Source organism: Mytilus edulis, chromosome 1 (assembly GCF_963676685.1).
Source record: "Mytilus edulis chromosome 1, xbMytEdul2.2, whole genome shotgun sequence".
In the NCBI taxonomy this organism is placed as follows: domain Eukaryota; kingdom Metazoa; phylum Mollusca; class Bivalvia; order Mytilida; family Mytilidae; genus Mytilus; species Mytilus edulis.
Window position 1 is genome coordinate 111243385 of NC_092344.1, and position 15792 is coordinate 111259176.

Genomic DNA, 15792 nt, shown 5'->3' on the forward strand with positions numbered 1-15792 from the left:
CCAAATAAGTTAAATAAAATTGATAGTAATGTTGAAGTTGTGGAAATTGAACAAAAATCAACCAAACAACGGAAAAGACACGCAAGTGAAGACAAATATGAGCAAGACTTCAAATGACTTATAGTCACAGAGGAAGGATACTACTGTTCTGTGTGCCAAAAATACGGCACAAAAGCAAGAAATAGAACAGAAACCTAGATCGAAAGGCCTTAAATCCATGCTGATGCATAAAATTGTAAATGAGAGAAGAGATAAAAGAGATAAATTTTTGAAAAAATAAAATCAAAGAATATTTGACAATTAATATGATTACTTCTATTTATGTTTGTTCAACTCCATAAAATGTGAATATTATACTAATCTTTATTTCTGTGACCCCCACGTGCACCCACAGTAAATTAAAAAAGGTTGGACACTTAAAAAAAAACCCACCCGGTTGCAAGTTATTTTTTTAAAACACCCACCTTACCTTAGTGAAAAAAGGAAAACACTGTAAACTGAAAAAGATATTTCATACCCTTAGAAAATCTAGTAAGTAAATCAATGTATAAAAAGCGCATTCCATATATACCACATAACTTTCATAAATATTTCAAAATATGTATAATAATTGTCTAACATTGTCTAGTGTGTTTTCAAAAATTTAGTTCAATTTTTCCAAAACTTCTCAAAGGAAAAAACAATGAAACATGGATTTAAATAAAAAAAGAAGAAGAAAGAACTGAATTGAAAAGAAAAATAATAAGTATATTTCATGATATAAATCATACTCAATGCATAACTAACCTTGCAAAAAGGCCAGGTGTATTTCATTTGGTCAACATAATATTTTTTCCATATAGATAAGAAATGTTTTGTCTATGTATAAGAGAAACATTAAAACAGGTATATTTACTGATATTCTAAACATGTCAGTTCCAGTTGACTTCCTGAGTTATCTCCCTTTCTTCATAATAATTTTTTTAAAGGTCGTGCAAAATAGGTCTTGTTTTTGTTTAGTTTATATTTTGCTAAAGGAAACCTTTTCTTTTTCATATACACTTTTAATTTCAAATTCTATGATGGAATATGAGATAAATTTGCATAAGTAAGTTTGAAATCATTCATATAGATACATTTTAAATCAAAAGCACAGCTGCTTTAATTCATAAATGTGGTTCTTTCTTCTTTAATTGGTCAAGTAAATCTGTATAACTTTCTTATCTATCATTGAAGACATAATATTGGAAGTGAGTGAAAAGTTTTCTTGTTGATATTTAGACATATTGTAAACAACACTATCATAAAATAACAATTTGATACAATATTACCAATATATGATTAAAGCAGTTATATACTACCAAATATTTAAAAGAACTTGATTAATTGATTATGATTAAACCAGAATTGAATAAATAAAACTCATAAACTTATTTAATTTACGGTAAGAATGGTAAAATTCAAAAGAATCCACAAATATAAAAGGGCAGACGAGCAGATCTAAAGTTATTTATACAATTATTATGCTTCATCTCAATGACAAAAGCACCCCTAAATCAGACTGACATATAAACTAACAAAAGAGGTACTGTGGATTCATTATTATTTGTTTAATACCAATTTTCATTGGTACAGATGAACCTCAAATTTAAATGTTCAACAAAAATACAATCATAATTTCAACAGGCTTTGTATACAGGGAATGGCAAAACCATTAAATCAAATATCAACGAATATGCAAGTTTTCACCAATTGATGCCCACCAAAATAAATGAATTCACAGTATGATAGTCATTGTGAATGCAGTGAACCATTTAACTTATTAGTAGCATGATTGATGATATTAATTTAAACTCATGGAATGATCTGAAAGAATATCATTTATAACATGTGTCATACATGCTTTGACTAGATTGTTCTTTCTCAGTACTCTATTTTCATATAGACTTTAATATCAAAGAAATCTTACTTATAGAATACCATTTGTTTTTCAAAATTTACTTTTAACCTTTAAAAACCAGATAATTGTCACTATGACAAAAAATAAAATATAGTTCATTTTTAGTATAAAATGAACACAGGTTATACTCTACAACTGAATATATTTGAAATAAACAATATTATGACTATAATGCTTTGGTTAACCATACTATATTGCACATTGATTACACATATATAATGACTTTTCATTTACTACTTATTTTCTTGAATTTCTACTGGAAAAAAAACCTTTAAACCAAACAAGGTAATATGTTATAAATATGAATTCAAAATAATATATCTACAACATTTAAATGCAAAACGGCAATAATAATCATATCTGAAATTGCATTATATGATTTAAATAACTCGTTTCTAGTCTTCACTTAGGCGTATCTACTTTTGGTGGCTGTAGTCTATTTGTATTTGGCAGACGAAGTTCAAATCCTGTCCCTGAAAAATAATAGCATTAAATTGTTAAACATAGCACTTTATGTGTACATGGGATTTTAAAGAATTTGTTACATAAATGACCACATGATCACTAAAAATACAGTGCAAAGCAGATGAAGGCAACTATTTGCTGTTCCTTTAATTAAACAAACTATCTTTATTGACGAAAAAGACATAGGTGACCTGCTTGAAAATAATACAACACTATATTTAAACCAATTTGAACAAAGTTAAATGATACTCTCATCTTATTTCAACAAATTCTTATCATTGGTTGTTTATGTTTCCTTGTTTTGACGACTTTCGGATTCTGAGACATTCTAGCATTTAACCATAGAATGCTTATATTCTTATATCATCGTTTAATGATATCATTTACACTGATTGACCTCATGTAGCTCATTCATAAAAATTATACCATGCGGAAGTATGATTGTAACAACCCAAATAAATCATGACATTGCAGATCAGATGACATATGATTTATTCATATTTTTTTAAATGGGTGTGTTCTCAAAGCTTTTTAGAAATGTCATATAAGAAATATAATTATAGATTTTCTGTAATTATTTAAAGTCCAAAATCAACTAAATTCAAATTTGGCAATAAGGTGATTTAAAAATATATCATTATTGTATATTACCCTTTTGTTCTAAGTTTTTTAGGTCTATTGCTTCGTGTTTCAGTCTTAGTCTCAGAATGTGTTGTATTATCTCTCTCCTGTTACAAAAAATAAATATAATTACTAATAATTTTCTTGGAAAAAGAATGTTAAGGACATAATATTATATATATATATCAGAATTAAAGGATAACTAAATATAAATGTTTAATTACATTCTATCACTGTTGGTCTTTTTTTTTTTTAGCCTTGGTGTTGTCAGTTTATTTTTGACTTGGATTTTGAGTTTGATGTCCCTCTGGTAAATTTTGCTTCTCGTTTGCAAAAACATTTTAACTATATTATACTAAATCAATTTGTTGATGAAATATCACTGTAAAATTATAAAAGATATCTGAGTACAGAACATTACCTCTGAGCTTTGCCAAGACAACCCAAACAGAAAATGTCTGCAATAGTGACCAAAATATTACTGATCAGCACTGTATTTGCAATACCAGTTAACTGATTTATCTTTCATATTAAACAGGGTGAGCAGATTAAAGGGGAACCAGAAAAAGAGGACCTATAAATGTCTGAGAAATAGAAGAGACTTTAAGGTTGACTTTTTATATCATGGAACTAAAATGTCAAGTTTACAACAATTAAAATTATACCTTTAAAAGGCTAGCCCATAAACGAATGATGTAACTTTTTATCAAATTTTACAAAAAACTATATGACCTAAGAGAAGGTGTGGCTTTAATTTGTTTACAGATGAATCATACATGTGTTCCTGAGATGTTATTTCCTGTAACAATATCTGGTAGGAAATCAGTAATTGTTTGTTGATTATGTTAACTGTATCTTATATCTATTATAACATACAATGTAATTGTTTTAAGTGTTACAATACAGGAGGGGTTACTTGTTTGAGATTCGTGTAAACAATCCCTTTTATATACATTTGCTCTTTATAATAAACATGATAAATTTTGCATTTAATATTTTTGGTTTCTCTTTTTCCCTATATCCTTTGTGATAATAATATTCATAGTTAATCTGATAAGATTTTACATAATGTATTATTTTGATTGGTATATTTTGATTTTTTTTTCGTTTTTATACCTCTTGAACAATTTTAGCTCTTATCATGTTTATAATAATACATTGAACTGCTTGACTGTAAATTAAATATGTGTAAATATCCGTTTTTGATTGTACTGTAATTTGAAGTGAGTGCCTCATGAAAGATTATAATACAAGAATGTGTCCCCAGTACACGGATGCCCCATCCACACTATCATTTTCTATCTTCAGTGGAACGTTAAAATGGAGAAAAATCTCTAATTTGGCATTAAATTAGAAAGATCATACCATAGGGACATGTGTACTAAGTTTCAAGTTGATTGGACTTCAACTTCATCAAAAACTACCTCAACCAAAAACTTTAACCAAAACTTAAACCTGAAGCGGAACAGACGGATGAACGAACAGAGGGACAGATGAACGGACAGACGGATGAACGGACGGACGCACAGACAAGAAAACATCATCCCCATAAATTGGGCATAAAAAGATGTTGTCAATGAGACAACTCTCCACAAGAGACCAAAATGACACAGAAATTAACAACTATAGGTCACCGTACTGCCTTCAACAATGAGCAAAGCCAATACCGCATAGTCAGCTATAAAAGGCCCCAAAATGACAATGTAAAACAATTCAAACCAGAAAACTTATGGCCTAGTTATTAGTTTGTTGTAACTTACTAAATAAAGAATTTGTTATTATATTATGTTTGGCAGAAAAACTGGTTTTTAAACTGATTTTAACATGTATTTGTTAGAACAAATTATTTATTCATTTTATATAAAAGTATCTTATTACATGTACTTCTCCTTAAAAGTATATGCTATTTTTAGGTTTAAGTTCACTAGTCATTTATCTAAAACATAAAATTTACTAAATAATCTTTATCAGAAAATAATGAAACAAAAAATAGTAATTTATATCCTGTAGATTTAATATGTGTGACTTGAAGTAGCCAATTATCTGTAACTATCTCTTAGACACTTATTTAAAAATATTGTTACATTGTTAAAAGTTTCATCTGTTTTTTTTCAGAATTTGAAGATATTTTATAACACTTTGTAACACCTTCATTGAACTTTCATGAAATTAGCTTGCACATACTTTTTTTGTCATGCCTGTAAATACTGATTTGATTTCAGTGTATGCAAATTTTTTTATTTGTTTACATGTATGTAGCTCTGGAAGGATCAGTTAAAGATTGCAAATGTGATCCAACTCATTTACTTTAAATGAAAATATATCAACTATGATAATTTCTTTGATATTTTAGTTCTATAGAGATGAGTTACAGATTGTTTGGACTTTTTTCTGATAGACCTTCTTTTAAGCAGAATTTTAGGCTGTATCTCAACCTTATTTTTTGCAGGAGGAGGTTTGTTTATATTAGAACATTTGTTTAATATCACTAATTCTTTATATTAACCTTTTCTTGAATTGTGATTTATATAAAAGCTGCTCAGCAACTATAATCAATAAATCTGTATATCAACATTTTCCCTGTGATATACTGTTTTGATGACAGTCTATATTTGTTAATCTACACTGATATTCACCATTTATTGGATAATGTGTAATAATTACTTTATCATTATAACTTAACTCAATCATCATTTTTTACCTGTGATTTGACCAAAGAAAGTCAATGTTTTACCTGTGATCAGCTGATGTTATGCCTAGCCTCTCTAGTTTAATATCATTCATTCGTATCAATGTTCTACCTACAAGATATTAAAGAAGCAAAGTTAAGACATGTGAAATTGCTGAGGTATATGGCTCATCTAGGGCTGAAACTAACTTATAAATCTTATATGATTTGCATATCTACAAATGCTTCAACTGCATTGCTTCGTTAGCATTTTTTCCCTTGGTTTAGACTTGAAAGACCATGTTTCTGAACTATTTTCATAACATTCATTGTGATCAATTCATGTGCGATACAGTTGCATGGGATGAAGGGGTTAAAGCAAAACAAATACACAGAAACTGTTCTAAAGCTTGGGAAATGTATAAATTTACAATAAAATAAAAGTCTTCAAAAGTTCATGAATGAGCTTGGCACATTAGCATTACAGGAACCTCTCCATCCAAGTCACAATGTATGAAAAATAAACATTTATAGGTCAAAGTACAGCCTTCAACATGGAACCTTGACTAAAACGGAACAGTAAACCTGTATTTTCAAAGGCAGGTAAAAACAAAAAAACTACTCATGTGACTTATATCAATGTGCAGGTATACCCCCTAACCTTTAACCCTTACACATTTGTTCTTGTCCTCTAGAAATCAAAGTAACAAAAGGTTCATTTGGTCAAGTGAAATTAAAATGATAAAAATTGCAAATTTTATGTTTAAAATTTTAAATGCAATTTGATAATTCAAAATGTATTTTAATATTAGATCACTCATTTAGACAAAAAAACAGGAAAAACATATATTAGAAATATTTGAATCTGTCATTATTACATTGGGTTCTCAACTATGTGAGATAGTTTTAGTTTCTTAAGTGTCGTATTCTTACCAGAATTACATGTATACCTACATGTATACTAGTACTGTTGTCAGACATTAAAATTCATCGTTATTTTTAAAGCTTTCATTGAGAATACTAGTTTTGAAATTAAGGAATTCTCATTCCACCATGTAAATTTAAATATAAGTATGTGTACCTGTTATTTCTTGACTAAGAAGAAGATCTCCATACAGCTCAAAATATTTTCCTCCATATTTTTTCAGCCACTTATTAACATCAAAACTATTCCAAAAATACAATGGCTTTGTTTTGGTTTTATTAGTTTTTTTCCCTGAAGTTCCAGAGGTTTCCTTTATTTTGGACTAAATGAAGTTAAAAGAAAAACACAATTAAAAACATAAATCTAAAGTTAAAATGGCAAATAATTTGAAAGTTGCTTATTTTTGTAATCATAAAACAATGTAAACAATTTTCAAATAATTTTTTTCCTGTATTTAAAATTAGAAATAAGAAAATAAAACAAGCATTTGTATAAAGTTTACTTTAAAGAACTTGCCATCTCAAAATCATACCAAGACAGAATAATTAAGAATACTGATCGCCTTCTTTAGCTAATCCAGTGACTATCTTTTATAAAATGCATGATGGACCAGGGTGCTAGTAAAAGTGTTGTTCATTGTACATTTGTAAGCGCTTGTGTTGAGATTAGATCTATATTAATTTGAAATACATACATGCATCTTTGGTTCCTGTTTGGTAGTTCTATCTATCTCGGCTTCCATAGTTTAACCATTATTCGTCTTTCCATATATGTGACACTTATCTCCAATATTTCATGTATGTAACAACAATCTACAAATCTAATTAAAAAAAGACATTTGTTTTTAAATGTACCATATTTATTCTAATTCACATTCCCCATTTCCATTCTAATAAACGCCCCGGGGGCGAAAACAATTTCCGACAGGGGGGCGTCAATTAGAGAAACGAATTTCGTACCTTACTTCATTGACCTTTACAATGTATCTGAATTTTGTTGAAACAGTCTAGGCATGACACGGGTTATGTTCTTCTCATATATGTTATGATGGTATGATACTAAACCCCTAACGGGAAGGATTGTGCCTGATATTCATATGATGAAATCATAATCTTTCAATCAGTTTAATTGAATCTGGAGCTGGCATGTCAGTTGACTGCTAGTAGTCTGTTGTTATTGATGTATTATTGTCATTTTGTTTATTTTCTTTGGTTACATCTTCTGACATCAGACTCGGACTTCTCTTGAATTGAATTTTAAATGTGCGTATTGTTATGCATTTACTTTTCTACATTGGCTAGAGGTATAGGGGGAGGGGTGAGATCTCATAAACATGTTTAACCCCGCCGCATGTTTGCGCCTGTCCCAAGTCAGGAGCCTCTGGCCTTTGTTAGTCTTGTAATTTTTTTAATTTTAGTTTCTTGTGTACAATTCAGAAATTAATATGGCGTTCATTATCACTGAACTAGTATATAATTGTTTAGGGGCCAGCTGAAGGACGTCTCCAGGTGCGGGAATGTCTCGCTACATTGAAGACCTGTTGGTGACCTTCTGCTGTTGTTTTTTCTATGGTCAGGTTGTTGTCTCTTTGACACATTCCCCATTTCCATTCTCAATTCTATAGTAACATACACGTGTTTCTTATTGTCTCCATAGTCTATGAATAGCGTTTATCGGTAATGTGACCTCATCAAATAATTTGTTAAAATTTTCGAATGAACAAGCGTGCACATCAATGGAACATAATTTCAACAGCGTACTGTGTAACTGACATATCTATTTTTGGAACTTGTACACACTGTGTTGGATTATCGGAGTGGATTAAAACATGGGCATTATTGATTTTTCGTTTCATGTTTCTGAGTGACCGGGTCGATGTCTTTGCAATATTGTAATGGTTAAGTTTCAATTTTATTTTTTAACTACAAAATGGGGGCGTTTATTAGAAGTCAAAAGTTCTGAACGCACGATTTTCGGTAGGGGGGGGGGGGGGGGGGCGTTAATTAGAAGGGGGGCTTTAAATAGAATAAATACGGTATATTATTTTATTTTTTTTTAATTTACTTGTTCAGGTTAATGCAAATATAATGGTTGAGGGAATCCATAAAAATCATCTGATAATACCATCTACTTGTATGGGAGAAAGCAAACAAAACATTCCAAGAGAGATCAACAAAATCATGTTAAAAAATTAAAAGACAATGAAAAGACCCACATCAGTCCACAAAAACAGTTATAATATTTTAACAAGCTTCAAAAGGCCCTGAGAAGGCAAATGTAAACCACACTTCAAGCAGTAGTTTAAAGTTACCTTGCATGGAATCATATCTTATTTTATATTTACATTTGGAAACATTCTGAAAATATATTACACTGAAGAGCACACAAAAGGTAAGAATTTGTAAATATGCAAAAATTTCTAGCCATCATTGAAGATTTCTTGGCTAAATTGGGTCTCCTATTTGAGAAGGAAATTCTCTCTCAAAGTCCCACTGTAAAAAAGGGCTTTGGTGTTATGAGCAAAAAAAAATGAATACTGTAAATTCAGAAATTATAAAGAGGTTTTTATTAATGCAAAAATTATAAGTGAGTGACTATTGCAATAATAAGAATTTGCATACAAATACCTGTTATACATGTAAATACCTGTATAAAAATGTTCCTGATATCCCAATAACAAATTCTTATTTTTTGTGCATTTCCATTCTTGAACAATAGCAATAATAAATATACGCAATAATTTCCACACTTACAGTAGCCTTTCAAGATGTTTTAATTATTTGGACTAGTGTCCTACATGCACATGTACCTGTTCACACTTCATTAAAATTTTTTTGTAAAATTCCATGGATGGTTCCATTGAGATTCAAACTCTCAATCTTGTGATCTAACGTCAGTGTTCAAACCAATTGAGCCACAGAAGATGGCCACTACTTTACAATCGAGTCTTTCACTTGAACACCCACTGACCAGATCCTTACAGGTCACCCAGACACGTCACAGTCATCCAATGACCATATCAAATTACCAGGCACTTACATAGACCAGTGTGTACATGTACTAGTACAAATGTAGTAGATGCTGGCAGAGCCAATATTGTGAAAATCCATTAAATGACCATGGATAATACATGCAAGGTTCAAACCCTCAATCTCATGATCTAATGGCTGCACACTAACCAATTGAGCCAAAGACTTTACTTTACTCAACAAAATAGAGAACCCTTATACATTGTGTGTAATTCCAGGTACATATGTACATGCATATGTACATGTATACAACAAAAACTATCATTTACCAGTTTACTGCACCTGAATGTAATACACAAATACCAATTACTGTCCGTGCACAGGGATTTGTAACAATTAGCCGGGTATACTATCTATACGAACCCAGAAAAAATCACCTTCGTATGGATAGTAAACCCGACAAATTGTAACAAATTACTGTGGTTCCGTGTTAGAATAAAATAGGTAAAATACTACATGATCAGTTTGGCAAACACAGGCACTTGTCTTTGTAAAAAAATATACATAAACTAAATACTTTTACTGAACTGTAAACAGGTAAAGCCTAAAGGTAAAAATGTATATATTTTTGAGACATGTCACAAGGGGAAACTACTATTTTCAATAATCTATGTGAGGGCATGAACACATTAAAACGAAGAACATAGTGTTGGAAGTTTACCTTAAAATTGGTATTGTAATAAAATGTTGATTTTAACTGCCCTAAAACACTATTTTCACTTTCAAAATATTTGTTTTCCTCTAACCGGAAGTTACTTGAGAAGAAAAAACTAATCGAAGTTTTGCGGAGCAAGTTCGGAACGGATACGATCTTTTCGACGGATAGTAGTAGCAAGTTTAGATGACCAGACATCTTGTGTCTTGAAAATAGGAGATAAGTTAGAACATTCCTGGTATATGAATGATCAAAAGTTAAATACACCGACTTATGCTACCCACTTAGGAATAAAAAGGGACATAAATTTTAAATTTGGAGTTAAAGAAGTTGTACCAGATAGAATACAAACTGCTCGTAAAACAGTATATGCGTTGATGGGCGCTGGTCTCTGTGGTGGCGGTGTATAAGTGTATAAAGAAGATGTTTTTAATCCAAATGTGAACATTCAACAATAAGGGATTCTACACTTCAAGAGGATTTTCCAACTGAAGTGGTTCATCTGCTAAAGGTGGAAAATACAGAATAGGTAACAGGTAACAGCTAGTAGCTACGATTTTGATATTCTACCATGTATAACAAAATTATGTTAATCATTGATTTTCTTTCTCATCTACCTTAATATTGGGTGGGGTTTTTTTCAGAGACAAGTGTTATATATCTTTAACACAACTAGCATCTTAGTGGCAAGGTTCCGCGGACCTGCAAAATATAGTTGACATGCATTTTGTGTCCGGACATATGGACACAACGATAAATTACAAATAATGAGTTTAAAGGCTTGATTTAATACAAATAACCAAATGACAAATGACACAAATGTAAATTTCAATCAGATACAATTTTCTTAAAATTAAATACAAAATAAAGTATAACTACATGTCTACATCCCCGGACACAAAATGCATGCTAACTATATTTTGCACCGAAAATAGGACATAACTAACACAGGCACTCGTCTCAGAAATTTTTTTTTAATATAAAAGTATATAGGAATTTGTTTTTCTGAGAGCGACTGCCTGTGATCCCTAACCATGAATTCATTTAGCAAGAATTTTTTATAGCAAATATACAAATTCTTGATTTAAGCTGGGACTATTATAGTAATAGTCCCAGATTTAAGGCTAGCCTAACGATTTATGTCTAGACTTATGGCTAACCCTCCGATGAAACTATTCATGCCTAGGCATGAATATTTAGGGCTAGCCTTAAATCGATTTATGCCTAGGAAAGTTCCCTGGTAACCAGAATAGATTATCATGTAGTTTGAGACATTTGGAAATAATATGCGTATTATGTGAATCAATGATTCATCCCGGCGTGACATCGTTTGCACCAAATATCTGAAATATTAAACATTGACTTAAAAAATGAGCTGAGCATCTAAGTTGAGTCAAAATGAGGTTGCTTTTACGATTTCCAAATTAGGTACTTATGTTTTGAGCTTTTAAATTTAGTTTTATATTTTTTAACTTCGGTTACCCAAATATTCATTACTGCATGTAAACACATTAAGGTTATTCCACAGTCGTATGGTTGAAGGTATACAGGATATTAGGTACATAGGTTCAATGACAAAGAACAAATTCATATGTTATGGCCGGCCGAGTGTATGGATGGAGTTTAATGAATTTACACAAAAGGTAATACTTACATGACTCTATCATCGGCTGGGCCAGTACTACAGAAAACTGGACGAAAAAGTAAAGAATAGAGAAAATAGGCAAAAAAAGGAAAGAAAACAGGATAGTGCAACGTTGTAAGCATATCAGTGACAGCGCATACATGTACTATTCACCAAGCACAGAATTTCTGATAGAATATGATTACCAATGCCCATAACTCAGTGATATACAATGAATTCTTTTAACATTTTAACTATCGAAAGGAAATATGACGGAGTACAAATTTAACTTCAGTTGCTCTGGTATATAGCTTTCATATCTTCAATGATGTCGGTAATATTAAGTTAAACAGTATGCAAAATAATGATGCTACTCATTTAGGCACTGCTTTAGAAATAAGGAGATGTATGATTGCCAACGAGTAGCTTTAAAAGATCATACTCGGCATTTACGATACAAGGTTTACCTATAAATAAAACTATTTTCACCAAATCATTGACATAAGCTTATATATTGAAATTGAATTTCAATACGTAATATGTACCCGCTATTGTCATACTGAATTAAATGAACGGAAATTAATGGTTGTGAAAGTAAAATATTGAAGATATAGGTATTTAATAATTGCCTTTCAATTTAGATACCGTAAATTATCTAAGAATCGCATACGGATATGTCGGTTGTATTGTCCGACAATGATGTATACCGATGGTCATTGTCTGCTGCAAAGACAGATAAAGGCCGAATAATGTATCCTGCGAACTGAAACCTTGTCAGGGCTAGCTGCTGTTAGTTTGGGGGTATAGAAAAATGCCGGATTCATACTTATATCACATTATAATTTTATCCTCGTTCTGAATATGGTAAAAGGTCGATCGCTGGAGGTTTGCCAGCCATACCTAATCTTTCCATACTTATTTTGGCTTAAACTTGATAATATTGAACTAATTTTTTTTTATGAATTTTGCAAATACTTGAGAAATAATTTATAAAACATTTAACTATAATCATGTTCAACCCGAATAAGTGAATAAATAAATAAATAAATAGAGATAAGGTTAAATCGAGATAAACTTAATCAACAGACATCCATTTTTATCAACTACATTTCTAAACAGCCAGTGAATAATTCTAAACCAGATCTTAGAACCGTATATCTAACAATGTATATGTTCCTGGCAAGATGTATGACTTGGCCAGACATACGGAAAAGCATTGACTTGTTTACAATCGTCATCTTTTACTTATAAATACGATCGAATTTTGTTTACTTGTTTTCAACAATTCCCATGACAAATGCATGAAGAAGAGCGAAATTAATAATTGAGGATTGTTTAAACTTTGATTAGAGTGCATTTAGAAAATAAAACATTTTTCACACACAAGTCCAGTTGTGACATGCTTTAATCAGGTTTTATCACACATTTACGGTAAGCTACTCTTTTGATCGCACGTCAATACAACTGATTAACTCTTTCAAAAAGTTTAAATGGGCTTCTAAATATTTCAATTTAATTTATTATCAACAAAACATACCTATATTCTTAAGCTTCATATTATGTGTGATTTATAAATGGCCACTGTCGGTGAAACTCCCGTATCTTATGACAACAGTATGGACGTTTCCCGAATCGGCAATACTAGTCTACAAGAAGAGTGTCTTTTGAAATTGTGGAACGAATATATTACTGAAAGTCTTATAGAATCTACACCATGTGAGATCGGGATATATGAATGGAAGAATAACAGAACAATTGTTACTACTAAAAAGTTCAAAATTTCTGCTGAAGAATTGGACCATATCAAGGATGGAATGGAATGTCCGAACATTGTCTACAGGAAAGGTGTCACCGTGGACGGTTATCATTATAACGTACAAGTAGCTGACGGTAAATATGGGATATACGCTCGGACATTAGACAAAGGTTGCACCGTGTGTAAAACATTTAGTATGTTGATTATCGCTACCAATGGGAATGGTGTCAAGTCCTCCAAATGTAATGAAGAAATCATGAAGTTGGGGGACTATTTACAGAGATTAGGATTGTAGAGAGAAACGGAGTATTTCTTCTAATTTCAACAGTATTAACAATCATCTTTTTTGCTCACGCATTTATCAGCTTCTGCATTTAAAATGTGATTTGCCTACCATAGCGAGATTTTGTTCGGCTGATGTGGAATAAACACTGCCGTCTTGATTTAAAGTCTTTCTTTGTATAATGTGATAAATCTATGTGCAATGACTGGTAACTGTGGTATTTCTATTGTTAAACTTTTATTAAATATTTATTGATATAAATAGTCTTTATAATTTAAATTCCATGAATATACAACACACACTAACTTATGGTTCTTGTTAAATTCTGTTATTTCTGTAGACCAATACATATTAAGATTTTGACAACAACAATATTCCAAACAATTAACAACAAGACTAAATTCACTAATGCCTTCTTCACAGAAATCTAAATGATACCATGTATTCCCTTATATTGATTAAATAGAAATTAAATAGTGTATATGCATACAGAATCTAGTAAATTGATATTTTTAAATGTCTGGTATATTATATTGCTTAGACAAATGAATTTTTGCTGATTGGTAAATTGTAATACAAATACATGTACCAGTATACAGAGATTATGGTCCGTTATTGGTAAATTGTAATACAAATACATGTACCAGTAAACAGAGATTATGGTCCGTTAAAATTTTGTGGTTATTTATTAAAATAGACCATATTATCATCTTTAATTACAACAACGTTTTTTTCAATTTTTCGTGATAAACGATTACTCTCAACGGTCAGATTCACGACTTAACTTTTATAAACGAAAAGGGTCAATTTAAATGCATTCGTTTTGCACTTAGATTAAACGCCACTATCAAGAGATTGTGATTTGGAGTAAAAGACAATGAAACAACGACACAATGACAAAACACTTTAAATTTGGAGCCATCCCATCGAAGTTGTGTTAAAAGATATAACAGATACGAAGCCTCATATTTTAACTTGAATCTAGAAATTGACAATGACGCTCGGATGAAAACAAAACTTTACGACAAAAGAGATGACTTCCACTTCCTAATTGTGAACATACCAGTTCTATGTAGCAACATTCCAGCAGCGCCCACATACATAGTTTAGTTGATACGATATTCAAAGGCTTGTATTTCCTATCAGGATTTCCTCAAGTTGCTAGTGGGTTGCTGCTCACAATAAAGTTATCAAACCAAGAGTTCCAAGTGGTGAAGCTGAAATCATTCCTTCGTACATTTTACGGACTCCATCACGAGTTGGCTGACCGTTATGTAATATCTGTTTCACAGATGACAACAGATATGTTCCAATTAATGTAACTACAATTATTGTCCCCTTTCCTGCAAATAGGACCTACCGAATTAAACTCATAACTGGTTTCCTACTTACATGAGTAACACGACGTGTGCCAGATGTGGAGCTGGATCGGTTACCCTTCCGGAGCACCTGATATTACCCCAACTTTTTTGCGGGTGTTAATGTTGTTTAGCCACGGTCTTTAGATTTCTATGTTGTGTTTTGTGAATTGTTGTTTGTCTGGTCAAGTTGTCTTTTTTTACTTTTTTGGCCTTGCCGTTGTCCGTTTATTTTCTACTTATGAATGTCGCTTCGTTTTTGCCTCTCTTCTATTGTTTTCAATAACGTATAACAGTCTAAACACCCCTGTACTGTATATAGTATGAAATTCAAAACAGTGTAGCTGTGGCCATTGATTGACCCATCAAAATCATCCATTGACTGGGACAATTTACGTGAACGTTTGTCTGTAACAACCACTGTTCATGACGTACCTACGATAGACATTTAAACTGTGGGGTCAACAAA

At 31.3% G+C, this 15792-nt stretch overlaps 2 protein-coding genes across 2 annotated transcripts; one reads left to right on the plus strand and one right to left on the minus strand.

Annotated features, from left to right (window-relative positions):
• Positions 1-588: 588 nt before the first annotated feature.
• On the minus strand, positions 589-10422 carry LOC139518238 (protein aveugle-like). Its single transcript, XM_071309897.1, has 6 exons — positions 10309-10422; positions 7313-7438; positions 6775-6940; positions 5760-5826; positions 3056-3132; positions 589-2412 (listed from the first exon to the last, which is right to left on the minus strand). Exons 2-6 carry the CDS (start codon positions 7358-7360, stop codon positions 2342-2344), a joined length of 429 nt encoding a protein of 142 aa, XP_071165998.1. The 5' UTR covers positions 7361-7438; positions 10309-10422; the 3' UTR covers positions 589-2341.
• A 3006-nt stretch (positions 10423-13428) lies between these two features.
• On the plus strand, positions 13429-14226 carry LOC139518222 (profilin-4-like). Its single transcript, XM_071309896.1, has one exon. The coding sequence runs from the start codon at positions 13501-13503 to the stop codon at positions 13975-13977; it is 477 nt and encodes a 158-aa protein (XP_071165997.1). The 5' UTR covers positions 13429-13500; the 3' UTR covers positions 13978-14226.
• Positions 14227-15792: the final 1566 nt, after the last annotated feature.

What these genes read in the sequence shown, in the direction of transcription:
- LOC139518238 (XM_071309897.1), bottom strand. Translation starts at nt 7,360, where the DNA reads ATGGAAGCCGAGATAGATAGAACTACCAAACAGGAACCAAAGATGCAT. An exon ending in TCTTAGTCAAGAAATAACAG is followed by an intron (nt 5,827 to 6,774) that starts GTACACATACTT and finishes AATATCTTGTAG; the next exon opens with GTAGAACATTGATACGAATG. An exon ending in AAAAAACTTAGAACAAAAGG is followed by an intron (nt 2,413 to 3,055) that starts GTAATATACAAT and finishes ATTATTTTTCAG; the next exon opens with GGACAGGATTTGAACTTCGT.
- LOC139518222 (XM_071309896.1), top strand. Translation starts at nt 13,501, where the DNA reads ATGGCCACTGTCGGTGAAACTCCCGTATCTTATGACAACAGTATGGAC.